Source organism: Triticum aestivum, chromosome 3B, assembly GCF_018294505.1.
Source record: "Triticum aestivum cultivar Chinese Spring chromosome 3B, IWGSC CS RefSeq v2.1, whole genome shotgun sequence".
In the NCBI taxonomy this organism is placed as follows: domain Eukaryota; kingdom Viridiplantae; phylum Streptophyta; class Magnoliopsida; order Poales; family Poaceae; genus Triticum; species Triticum aestivum.
In genome coordinates, this window is record NC_057801.1 from 471,428,550 (window position 1) to 471,440,965 (window position 12,416).

Below are 12,416 nucleotides of genomic sequence, written 5' to 3' on the forward strand. Positions count from 1 at the left end.
TGAGCCCAGAGCCCCGACTCATCTTGGGCCAGCCGCCACCACCATTTGGAAAGGAGGGCAACATTCATTAGTTTGGAGTTAAGGATTCCCAATCCTCCAAAAAATTTAGGCCTACAGACCGCCGCCCACTTTACGAGGTGGTATTTCCGCTTGATGCCAGTTCCTTCCCAAAAGAACCGGGACCTTGAAGTGTCTAGCTTAGCGTGCACATCATCGACTAGTAAGAACATCCCCATAGTGAAGAGGGGAAGGGAAGAGAGGCTCGAGTTAGTCAGAATAAGCCTCGCGGCGGAGGACATGAACCGCCCTCGCCACGGGCTTACCCTGTTGGCCACTTTCCCGTACAAAGGCTCCCACTCTAAAATCGAAAGTTTGCGGTGAGAGATAGGAAGCCCTAGGTACTTAATTGGAAAGCTCCCAAGCTTGCAATTAAGTAGATTTGCGACACGCATGTTGTGTTGGTCGTCCATCCCCATGGTAATGACCTCGCTCTTAAGAAAGTTAATTTTGAGTCCGGAGAGAAGCTCAAAGGCTAGTAACAGGAGCTTAATCGAAGCGATACTATGGTCATCAGGCTTGAACAATAACAAAGTGTCGTCTGCGTATTGGAGATGTGTCACACCACCCAGGATGAGGTGTGGTACAAGCCCCATGATGTGTCCGGCCTCCCTGGCCTTGGACAACATGGCTACCATAGCATTAGCCACAAAGTTAAAGACGAGTGAGGAGATGGGATCGCCCTGTCTAAGCCCTTTCCTATTATGGAAAAACTTCCCCATTTCGCCATTGACTATAACCGAGGTGTTGCCACTCGAGATCAAGTGCATGATCCGGTGAACGAACCCTGCCTCAAAACCCTTTTTGAGGAGGACCTCCCGCACAAACTCCCAGTTTACACGGTCGTACGCTTTTTCGAAATCTAGTTTGAGGATAACACCCTGACCACACGTACGTTTTAACTCATGTATTATCTCCGTGAGAGTAATAGGCCCTTCAAGAATGTTTCTGCCTTTAAGGAAAGCGGTTTGACTCTTGTTAATAACTCGTTGAGCGACCGACGCTAACCTAGAAGCGTAAGATTTGGCACATATCTTGAAAGGGACGTTAATGAGCGTGATCGACCGGAACTGCTTAATTGAGTCCGCCCCTTTGACCTTGGGAATCAAGCAAATTGCCCCATAATTGAGGCGCGCCAGGTCCACCGTACCGAGGGCAAAGCCGTTGACAATTTCTTGAAAAAGGTCCCTAAGGGTCAGCCGGAATCTTTTGAAAAACTCAATCGGCCAGCCATCCGGGCCTGGAGCCGTGTCGTTCTTCATTCCAGCAAGCACGAGGTCAATCTCTTGGGGCGAAAAGGACACCATCAAGGCGTCATTTTCCTGCTGCGATACACGTTCATGCAGTCCCCATAAGACTTCCCTTAGACTTAAGCTCTTTGCTTCGGCTGTGCCCAACAGCTCGATGAAGAAGTCGAAGATGTGCTTAACTATTTCATTTTGGGTGACCAACGTCCCACTCTCCGACTGGAGCCTTAGAATTGTACTCTTGCGTTTACGACCGTTAGCATACGCGTGGAAGTATCCCGTGTTGGCGTCGCCTTTCACGACCCACTTAACGTCGCCCTACGGCGCCAGTACTCCTCCTCCGCCCTGAGGATAGCCAGGACTTGGTTTTCGAGGGAGTATCGAAGCTCCCATTCGTCACCAGAGAAGGTTCTAACATCAGCCTGCGCGTCTAGGCGAGCGATTTCTTCCACAATGCGCTCCCTTTCCCATTTAGATTCGCTGCCATGATTGGCCCCCCAACCCCTGAGGTAAGCCCGCAAGGCCGCAGCCGCAGAGGACCAGAAATCTACTGGTCCTCGTTGGTACCCTACCTGGTTACCGATCAAGGTCCAGCGGTTCGTGACAAGTTGGCAAAAACCCTCGTGTTCGAACCAATCTGTCTCGAAGAAGAATCTATGGCTACGACGAACATTGTCCTCCCTAAGGACAGGATCAGAGGAACGTGGTCTGATCAATGCGCGTTTCAACCACTAAGGTACAGAGGGGGAACAACACCTCCCAATCACTTGAACAGAACACACGGTCGAGAACACAACGGACTGGCTCCCGTTGTTTGTTAGTCCAAGTATATCTCGCCCCTGTACGCGCAATCTCTCTAAGAGCAGCGGCCGCGATGGCATTGTTGAATAGGAACACCCTAGCCCAGTTAATGTTGTCATTGTTCTTGTCCGCCCCCGAGCGAATCAAGTTAAAGTTCCCTTCCACTACTACTGGTAGGTTGGACGCTTGTTTGACCCCGACCAGAGTTGTGATTTCTTCCAAGAAATCAGCAGACCTCGCGTGGTCAGCCGACCCGTAAACACTTACAATCACCCAAGAAGCATGGGAAACCCGGTGACAAACAGTGACAGCTATATAAAACAAACCAGACTCCCACATAATAACATCACAAACATCTTTATTACAACCCACCAATTGACCACCAAAAAGACCCACGGAAGGAGTCCAGTGCCAATCAACACGTTGGAGTGGATCGTACGCCAAAGATCTCTAAAGGTAAAATCGGCCTTAATCGTCTCCTGGAGCACTACAAAGTCTATGCATTTTTTGGACATATACTCTCTGAGCTGCGTACGCTGCCCCCATGGCCGCAACCGCGGATATTCCAGAATATGTAACGCATCAAATAATCCGGTTGCGCAGGCTCACTCCACGGGAGCTAACTACCTTGGCCACTCGCTTCCTAGCCGGCACACGGCTGGAAGAAGGCAAGTCCGAGGCCACCCCGGCCTCGTCTCCCTCGATGGGAGAGCGACAGCACCAACCCCTACTGGTACTGAGGCCTGGCCGTCCACGAGCTGTTCAGCCGCGCACCGGGCAGCTGCACCCGCAAGGGCGGCCTGAGCATCTTCACACGAACTAACGGAATAATATTCAAGCATCTTCACACGAACTAACGGAATAATATTCAAAGGCGAGGAATCAAGCGCAACGTCACTATTGTGAAGAATCTCAGCATTCAGAATCTTATAATAGGGGGAAGGATTGAGAAAGCATTCAGAATCTTATAATAGGGGGAAGGATTACCTGTAACATCCATTCTTATAATAGGGGAAAGGATTACCTGTAACATCCATGTTTTTGTCAACCGCTCGGAGCTTGGCACTTTTTAGAAAGGTCATGTCCCAAGCTTGGCCTTGACGCGTGCGCTAGGAGCCCAAGTCGCCACCGGAGTTGCCCTTGAACGCTTGGCCTTGACTGTCATCGGAACGGGATAGAACATGAGACATTATTCTTACTTTCGGACATCACCGTCGTCACACAGCACCATCCAAGACAAGCACCATCCAAGACAATGAACCTAACACGAGAACGAGGTCCTCCCGCCCCCTCTGCACCTCCATGGCCCAAAGGAGGTCGGAGGTGAGGCGAACCGGCCGCAGCGTCAGAGGGAGGAAAGACTTTTCCTTGTGAGGAAGGAAAGAACTCGACTTGTCCAGTAGCACAGACATTAGCCATACACCAACTCAAACGACCCCAAATCTAGCTCGTACAACCTATCAACACCGATCATACACGAAGAAGGCAGAAGGAAATACCCTCGATCATTATACATAAGGCTAGCGAGCTCATTATACACGAGCCAGTGATCATTTAGGTCGTACATAAGTCGTACATGGTCCAAGAAAGCGAAACTGAGGCGTGCAGTGCACACGTTAACGTTGCTCAGTGGTGTCCAGGGAGCTTCTCCTTGATCTTCTCCATGATGCCCTTCTTCTCATGCGTCCCTGTCCCAGCCGCCGGCACCGTGTGCCCGGCCTTGTGCTCCTCCTGCTTGTGGTTGCCCGGGAGCTTCTCCTTTATCTTCTCCTTCATGCTCTTCTTCTTCCTCTGCCTCCCGCCTTGCCCGTCATCCTCGGACGACTGCACCACACCACACGTAAACCATTCGTCCTACAACCGAATCAAGCCCCATATGTCTGACAAATTAAACGAGCGAAGATGAAAGTACCGAGCTGGAGCTAGAGCTGGAGGAGCGCCGCAAAGTCTCGCCCAGTGTCGTGTGCCCCTCTTTGGTGGGCTGGATCTGGTCGCCCGTGCTGATGCCCCTGCCGACCATGCCCTCATAAGCGTATGCAGTTGTCTCGCCAGGGGCGAGGCCGCCGCTTAGCGCGCCCTCGTGCGTGTGCGCCGCGCCGGACGGGGAAACGGCACCGCCTACCACGCTCTCGTGTGGGTGCACGGCGCCGCTCAGGCCGTAGCCCGGCGTGACACCCGCGCCATAGTCGGCCGACGTCACCGCGCCGGCAGAGCCATAGGACGGAGAGGCGCCCCCCGAGCTGTACGCCGGAACCTGGCCCGGTTCCCTCGGGATGGGGTTGCCGTACTGGTCGACCGGCGGCACTGGGTTGCCGTACTCGTCGACGCGCGGGTACGGGTGCCCGTACCCTCCACCGTACTCCGCCATTAGATGCTCTCACAATTTGGGTCGGTGGCTTGCGAGTCAGTGTGGCACCATGGTCCACGACACCACGTATATGTACGAGGAGCACCTCTGTAGGGCGATAAGTGCAGGGACGCCACGTTGCATGCATGCCGCCACGAGTTCACCGTCTACCTGATGAGAACGACACGTATTCTCCGGGCGTGCCACGTTTTGGACCGACCTGGGAGGAAGCACCGGCTGAACAATTAAAAGAGCACGTCGCAAAATATCCGAAGTTGGTTGTACGCATTATGCTGGAGTATACATGCCATCGGTTCGAGTTCAGATCGCAGCCATAGCTGATATTTTTCTGATCAGATCAATAGACAGTGCCTGAAATATTATTAGTACTACCACAACGAGATGTCCTGAATCGACCTGATGCCTCGCGTTTATACAGATCGCAAGAAAGAACCGCCATGGACTCTCGACGGTGCTCTGGGGAAAAGCCTCGGCCGTGGGCTGTTGCTGGTGGCACAGGATCCATCCCGATCAGTTCGACGGCGTCTCTTCCGCCGTGCGACATTCGACACGCAGGCTGTTCTCGCGATGGTAGGGTGATTTCGCGCCCTGGTTTTACATGGGAAATGATGATGTAATTTCAAATTATTCGGTAGTGTGATTTTGCTACCTATACCATATTAAAACTAAGAGATAAGCACACTGAGCTAAGTGTAAAAAACCAAAACTGAGGACTAAAAGGATTAGATGCTACCCCTCCGTTTGTATATAGTTCATTGTGAAATCTGTAGAAGGTCTTATGTTTAAAAACGGAGGGAATAATTAAGAGTAGCGCTAATAACTCAAGAACGGTGTGCTCCTCGACTAATCTGCATTTGTTTTGATACCTAAATAAACTCCAAAAACCAATAAGGTTGACCCTTAATAAAACAATTCAGAAGAGCACTGAAAGGCCAAAAACACATACTCCCTCGTACTCTTTCTGTTTTTGTTTACTCTATATATTATAGTTGACTGAAATCAAACTTCGTCAAGTTTTATCAAGTTTATAGAAAATAATATAAACATTTACCATAACAAATCTATATGGTGTGAAAGTACATTCGATAATAAATCTAATGGTATTGAGTTGTTATTGTATATGTTGATATTTTTGTTCATAAACTTTGTCAAAATTTACAAAGCTTGACTTTCCGAAAAAGGCTTTCGCCCCGTTTTATATATAAAGTAACGATCGACATACATGATGCAAACCACCCGACACCACACACACCCAAGGCAGATACAAGGGAGCTGACGAACAACAACGCTACTCTAAACACCCCAAAGCAAACAACAAGTAGGCAGAAGAGCATAGCTAAGGGTCTAAAGAGCTCTCCACCGTGAACGAGTCATCGCGAGGAGATGAAACTGTAACTCGACGAACCAGGGACTCCAAAGCGGTGCTTCCAAGAAAGAAACGGCACCGAAGAGCCACCACCGCCCGATCCAGGGAATCTAGGTTTTCACCCGGAGTAACACGAAGGACACAGGGTTACCGCGATGGTGCCTTCAAGAAGGGAACGACGCATGGACGCCGCCGCCATCGGTCTGGCTCCGAGCCAGACGAGGTTTTCACCCCGGCCACCACCCTCAGCCTCCGTCCAAGGTACGGCCCTACATGAGAGCGTCGGCCGCACCACCACCGAGATCTTCGAAGGCCCACCCCCATGCCGCCCACGCGGCCATGACAGCAAGCCCGTCAGCGCCCGAGCCACGAGCTCCGCCCACGAGCCAGCAGCTCCCGCCACCAAGGCCGCCGCCTTGCATCCAGACACTCCGGAGACCATCAAAGGCACGAGCTTTGAGCCGACCGATAAACCCCAAGCACCATAAGAACTGCCAGTGACCGAACCGCCCCGAACAACTACAGCGGCAAGGAGGCAGGGGAAGCGGAGCTCGTCCGGACCGGCGCACCCCTGCGCCGGTGACAGGTAGTCGGTCTACCCGTCCCTCCAGCAGCCTCCCCTGCGTCACCCCTGACGCCCTACCACGGCCTCCGGCCAGAACCTGCAAGGAAGAGGCAACCACCCGTCCGCCGGCGAGGGCCGCCGGATCGACCGCACCCAGCCGCCGAGGAAGGCCGCCAAGAGCATCAACCACCACCACACCACCTGCGTCTCCACGCCCTGGCCAGGAGCAACCGATGCCCCGCCACCCCACCGGAGCAGAACGAGGACCAGTTGCAGCGCCACCACCTTGGAAGGGCCACCGGCCACCCCTGACACCGCCAACCACCACCACCAGCCGGATCTGGGTAGGGGGTGCCAGATCCGCCGCCAGCACGCCCCCGGGCCTCCAGCCCCCACGAGCCAAGGAGGAGGGGGAGGAGGGGAGGAGGGAGCGCCGGCAGTCCACCAGGTCGCCGGGAGGAGGGAGGAAAACAGAGCAGCGGCCGACCGACGCCCGGCGCCACCGAGCAGGGGAGGGCGCCCCGCGCCGCCCGTCACCTGCGTGTGGGAGGAAGACGCCCCGCGCCGCCTGCGCCACACGACCTTTGGCCGGCGACGCCACCGGCGGCGGTGAGGGATGGGGGGCGGGGCGAGGAGACGGGGGCGGCGGCACTAGGGTTGTCTCCTGGGGACGCCCGTGGGAGCGCCCATTTTAAATGGAAAGATGTAAACTGTTTTTCCAAAGCTTGACTTTGACCCAAACTAATATGCGGATTAAATAAAAACGGAGGGAGTACTAAAATTGAGACACTTATTTTAAGACGAAGGAGTAGTACAATACACATATGCTCAATTCCAAACTTCCAGCGTGTGCACATAAATCTGTCGTGAACACGTGTTTGCTTGAAGTATATGGAGCGATGCAAGTAGAAGGCAAAAATATTTTTTTAAGCAACAAAAATAGTTTTGAACTAGTTTCCAACAGTGAAATAATTGTGAAATGGTTTATTTGAAAGGCAAGCTTCTTCACAGTCATACATTGATCCTTACACATGTGATGTATTTTATTCTATTTTGAAACGGAGGCAACAACTTTGCCTCATCCATTAGAGGAAACGGACAAGAGCTCACAATGAAAAATATGTCATCCTAGGCATGTGGAAACCACTCTTCTTAAAGAACGAAATACAAGCCACATATAGAGCTGAGTTGCCCCTCCGTCCCCGTCGCTGCCGCCAGATCGTGAGCCGCCTCTCCCCTTCCTTCCCCTTCATACCCCCCCCCCCCCCCCCCGCGGGTAATCGAGGGGCCACAGCCCCAGCCGCTGGTCCTCCCCGCCTTCCCCTTCCTCCCCTTTGCCGCCACTAGTGGTCGGCCTCGGGCAAAGCCCGTGCGTCCGACCGTGGCGGCGGAGGTACTGCCTCCCCTCTCGTGTCCTTGGGTGGCGCGGGACACCTCATCTCGAGGGTGTGATTCCGATCTGGATCGTGGCGGTGCCAATCTGGACCAAGGCGCCCTAATGGACAACAACGGCTTGGCGACCGACCGGCTTCCCAGTGGTGGCCTTGGCGGCAGGCTGGCGCAACCCTTCCTGATCAGGGCCGGAGGGCCCTAGATCAGGGGCGGCGGCCCCTGGGACGGCCTTCCTGTCCGGCGGCGCGGAGGGGCGGGTGGGTTGCCGGTGATCAGACTAGGTGGCCGGGGCGGGTGGGCTATCAGGGATCGGACCGGGTGGCCGGTGATTCACTAGCGGGTTCATGCCACAGCTTGCTGTCCCAGCGGCCAACGACGCCGAGCTGCTCCTTCCTCCAACCCATGTTGCGTGCACTCCGTCTTATCGGACATGGCCATGCTGCTACCGGTTACCGGGTTGGGACGGAGCGGGAGGAGGGGATCCGGATTGGGATAATTCCTAAGGTCGACTCCTGCCGGCGACGACACCCGAGGGTGCCGGTCCGCCCCACATTTTCCACCTCACAATCTCTCGGGTGAAAACCCTAGGGCAGGGACGGCGCTCTTGGTGCCATTTCCTTCTTGAAGACGTCGTCCTGAGAGCTATGCGGTAGTGGGCACCGCTTGGGTACGTCGGCAGTTGCAGATGGCGTGCCCCTCTTCCTCCAGGTGGCAGTTATTCTCAGGGAAACCCTATATCTGGGTCTCCCAGATCAGATGATGACGGAGACTTTGGTGCCGTTCTCCCTCCTGGAGGCATCGTCTTGGACAGTGGTTCACTGGAGAGGCCATGGGTGGAGCGGTGCTACATCGACCGCATTGAAGATGGTGGGTCTCGGCGGCGTGGAGCGGTGGAGTCTCAGTGTTGGACGCTATTTGATTGATGCACGCAGGCTGGTGGCGATGTCTGGTGGCGTGGTGACGTCAATGGCCGATGGGACTGGCAGGATCTTTGCAGTGGTTCCTCGTGAAGACGGGATGGCGGAAGATGGCGGCGACGTATTCTAGAGCGTGCGCGGGCGGTGCACGTTATGGAACACCTAGACCGGATGGTCTTAAGGCCACTATATTAGATTTTGTCTGTTATGCGGACAAGGCACATCTGTGTACTTGTAGGCGTAGCCACTTTGTTCGGCTAGAAGGTAGCTTCGGGTTGATCCTTGTATTCATTTTGTTAGGCTCTGATGAATAATTAATAAAGATGGTTGTGTGCATCATGCTGATGCAGAGGGCCGAGGGTAATCGTTCTTTTCAGAAGAAAAAAACATGTGTAGGTTTCCTAAATATTCTATAAACGAAAACATATTTAGAGGATGGGATTTCATACTCTATAAAAATGCAAAGCTTCAATATCAGATTTAGTAGCATTTGAAACATACAAAAGGACCAATTCAACACGAATAGTGTGATTTCTTTTTCCGCGAATACGCTGGACGCGTATCTTTGTATTGATAGAAGAGGAGAAATTACAGGGTGCAGTCCTCTAGGCGGCATACACAGTTAGGTGTCACCGAGGATGCTAGGCGAGCAACGAGAGGGTTTTCTCGGACCCGGAACAACAAAGTTCGTTTTTCTACCTTGTGCTTTTTTCATATTTATTATCAAATGAAATTGGGTTTGACCTTGAAATTTTACAGGTTTATATAATATCAACTTCCTTGCACTTATCCAGGAGGACTTACGTATACCATCCAAGCAGTTTTTACGCAGGGGGTGCTTTCCACAGTTCCACTTCATATGTCCATCCATGGATTACTCAGAAAAATTAACTCTCAAAGCAGTACAAAAAAAAAGATATTTTTTTTACTAGGATCAGCTTGTAAGTTCTGTCCGAACACACTACCTGGAGAAGTAACAAGGTTAAAGTAACTTACTTGGAATATTGTCCCCAGCTTTTTCAGTCCTTTTGCTCGCAACGTGAGAACATCTTTGGAGACAGCATTCTCCCTCAAAAACTAGACAAAGAAGTAAATCACGATAACGTGAAATAGCTGCCAAGAGTATTTATCGACTACACATGAACATGATGAATATGCAAATATAAGCACACATGCATGCTACTGTAAAAAACTTGGACCAACAGATATGAACAGTGCTTACTGCTCGACAGACACGCCATAGCGTTGACTCAATGTCAACCACATTAATTTTCCACAAAGAATTAAGCATGGCACCCTTTTTCTCTTCAATACTCTTCAGTATCTGCTCTTCCTTGTTGTCACCATCCTCAATCTTTTTCATCCCCTCTTGTAATTGCATCAGAGCAATTGCACCTATAATAGAGCTTGTCATAGGATCAGGCTCATTGTTAACACAAAGAAAGTAAATTGACCAAGGTAAAATAACATACTGAGATGTACCTGAAGCTGCATTAACCTGTGACTTTACATGGTGGCCCTTGTCTCTTACCCACTCAGCAATGAATGGCACGCCCATATACATTTTGCTTTTTCCAAGTTCTCTTGCTGCTTGTCGAACATATATGTAGCCAATGGTGTGGAGCATAGCCTCACCAAAAGCTGAAACATTATTTGACACGAATGAACCCCATGAGAAGCTCTAATGGAATGCGGGTCATGTTCATAAAGAATGAAAGTGAGCCTTCTGGATGTCATGCAACATACTTAATAAGCAATTAAGTGTCCTAGAAGCACTTTTTACACAGCAGAAACACAAAGGAATGAAAATAAATATATCAAAATGAGCATATGTGGAACCAACAACTTTGAATGAAATTCCTACGCTTCTAAGAAAATAGGGATACCGGCTTGAGACAAGCGTTCAGCTTCTGCACTTGCCCAATCACCAAATTCCTTCTGCTTTCCATTAACGTATGGTTGAATTCGATTCTTAAGGCTCAGAATAAGTTTCTGCTCTCTTTCCGTTTGCAAGGCCTGCAATCCAGAGGAGCTATTATGTTGCTGGTGTCGGGCATCAACTGCTGGCTCTGAGGTGACTAACTACGTATTATGGGAGCAGTATACCTTTATTTTCTCTTGAACCCTTGCCCTTGCCTCTGGAGTATCCGAATCTTCCTCACTCTCCACAGAAGCCACGGATGCCAGTGCAAGCTGACCAATATAATCTTCAAAATAGTCGCTCCCAAAAAGCATCCCAAAGACAGCAGTTGGATCAATCATGTTATCCCTGAAATGTCGTCGTCAAAATTCAGTGGCACCTTCAACTAAAAGTCTGACAGTAGGATAATAAAATGCACATGCAACTTGGTTTGTTCTCTGTTATATATACCAAAAAGGGTGCTGGGCTTTATTCGTATATCTCAAAATACAGGTACATATGATATAAACAAATGGTACAGGACTTACTGGGATAGATCTTCTTTTCCATGCTTATCATAAGATTCCCTTTTTGCGGGATCACTTAGGACTTGATAGGCCTCACCTAATTCCTTGCAACAGTAACCGATTTAAATCAGCATTTGTAGCGAGGTAGTAACCCGGGAGAATATCTAGTGCTCCCATTCATTTTGGTGCTCCCGTGCTCCAAATTTTCAAAATGCGCATCTAAATGTTTCAAAAAATTCCGAAAACGATTGTGGATATTCACATCACATGAGTGTACTATCCCTAAAAATTTCGAATCAAAATTCGAAATAAACATTGAGATAAAAAAAGACAAATCCAGCATAAATGTTTTGCAGAAGACGCCTCAAACATTTCTGAAATGATGCTTTGGTCCAGATCCCCCATGCTGCTGCCCATTGGATCACGATCCGACGATCGAGGTCGCACCGGAGCACCTAAGCTTAGGTGCTCCGAGAGCACCTGATATTTTCCCGTAGTAACCCTCTTCTAAAGTCTACAAAGATAATGGCTGCAGCGATGAGATTATGAAGACTTTTGTTTTCTAACATAACTGGAATTCGTGCAAGATAAATAATTCTATTACTATGACATAAAACAATACTACCATGGACAGATAATGCAACCAAACTACCAGAGGGAAAATCTATTTTTTTTCCGCTCTGCATTCCTGAATCCAGTAACAGGGGTAGGTGGGCCGGAACACACGACGCAATGGAACAGAACAGGGAAAATGTACCTGAAACTTGCGCGCGGCATCAGGGTTCCCGGGATTCTTATCCGGGTGAACCACCTTGGCCTGTAGAAACCCAAACATCGGCAGCGCAGTTAAATCAGGAGCCGTCAGCATCCGATCGCTCATCAAGGATTGATTACGCACCTTGAGGTAATACGCCTTCTTGATCTCGGCGGCGGAGGCGTCGGTGCTGACCCCCAAGGTGTCGTAGTACGCGGTGTCCTTCACCATCGCAGCTCCCTCTCCTACTCCTCCTGGATCGTATTGCAGCTGCAGCTGCAGCTGGACGAATGCCAACCTGATGATGATCGAATGGGAGGGGAGGATACCATTACCGAGATCGGTTATCTCATCTGGGAGAGGTAGGGCAAAGGGCAATCAAGAATTCGTCCGGAGATTATGGGGGTTGGGTTGGGTTGGGTTGATATGGGAATGATGTGATCGACGCGGGGAAGCTTCCTGGGTCGGACCAGTACGGCTCAACGGCCCCCGCGTTCCGTTTAGGCAGGCAAAACAGAAAAG

The 12,416-nt window shown here is 50.9% G+C and overlaps 2 protein-coding genes across 3 annotated transcripts; both read right to left on the reverse strand.

The window, feature by feature from the left end:
• Positions 1-3,593: 3,593 nt before the first annotated feature.
• On the reverse strand, positions 3,594-4,525 carry LOC123070438 (dehydrin Rab25). The gene is made up of 2 exons (XM_044493664.1): positions 4,018-4,525; positions 3,594-3,929 (listed from the first exon to the last, which is right to left on the reverse strand). Exons 1-2 carry the CDS (start codon positions 4,471-4,473, stop codon positions 3,732-3,734), a joined length of 654 nt encoding a protein of 217 aa, XP_044349599.1. The 5' UTR covers positions 4,474-4,525; the 3' UTR covers positions 3,594-3,731.
• A 185-nt stretch (positions 4,526-4,710) lies between these two features.
• On the reverse strand, positions 4,711-12,406 carry LOC123070437 (chaperone protein dnaJ 10). 2 transcript variants are annotated; one of them, XM_044493663.1, is made up of 9 exons: positions 12,039-12,399; positions 11,898-11,957; positions 11,162-11,244; positions 10,820-10,982; positions 10,600-10,729; positions 10,196-10,354; positions 9,936-10,108; positions 9,710-9,790; positions 4,711-5,061 (listed from the first exon to the last, which is right to left on the reverse strand). In XM_044493663.1, the coding sequence occupies exons 1-9, from the start codon at positions 12,123-12,125 to the stop codon at positions 4,984-4,986; spliced, it is 1,014 nt and encodes a 337-aa protein (XP_044349598.1). In that variant the 5' UTR covers positions 12,126-12,399; the 3' UTR covers positions 4,711-4,983. The 2 variants fall into 2 exon arrangements, with proteins under 2 accessions (XP_044349598.1, XP_044349597.1); XM_044493662.1 differs by having other exon boundaries at positions 9,936-10,354; positions 12,039-12,406.
• Positions 12,407-12,416: the final 10 nt, after the last annotated feature.

What these genes read in the sequence shown, in the direction of transcription:
- LOC123070438 (XM_044493664.1), bottom strand. Translation starts at nt 4,473, where the DNA reads ATGGCGGAGTACGGTGGAGGGTACGGGCACCCGTACCCGCGCGTCGAC. An exon ending in CCAGCTCTAGCTCCAGCTCG is followed by an intron (nt 3,930 to 4,017) that starts GTACTTTCATCT and finishes GGTGTGGTGCAG; the next exon opens with TCGTCCGAGGATGACGGGCA.
- LOC123070437 (XM_044493662.1), bottom strand. Translation starts at nt 12,125, where the DNA reads ATGGTGAAGGACACCGCGTACTACGACACCTTGGGGGTCAGCACCGAC. An exon ending in ATGCCGCGCGCAAGTTTCAG is followed by an intron (nt 11,245 to 11,897) that starts GTACATTTTCCC and finishes TACTGTTGCAAG; the next exon opens with GAATTAGGTGAGGCCTATCA. An exon ending in GGGTTCAAGAGAAAATAAAG is followed by an intron (nt 10,730 to 10,819) that starts GTATACTGCTCC and finishes TCTGGATTGCAG; the next exon opens with GCCTTGCAAACGGAAAGAGA.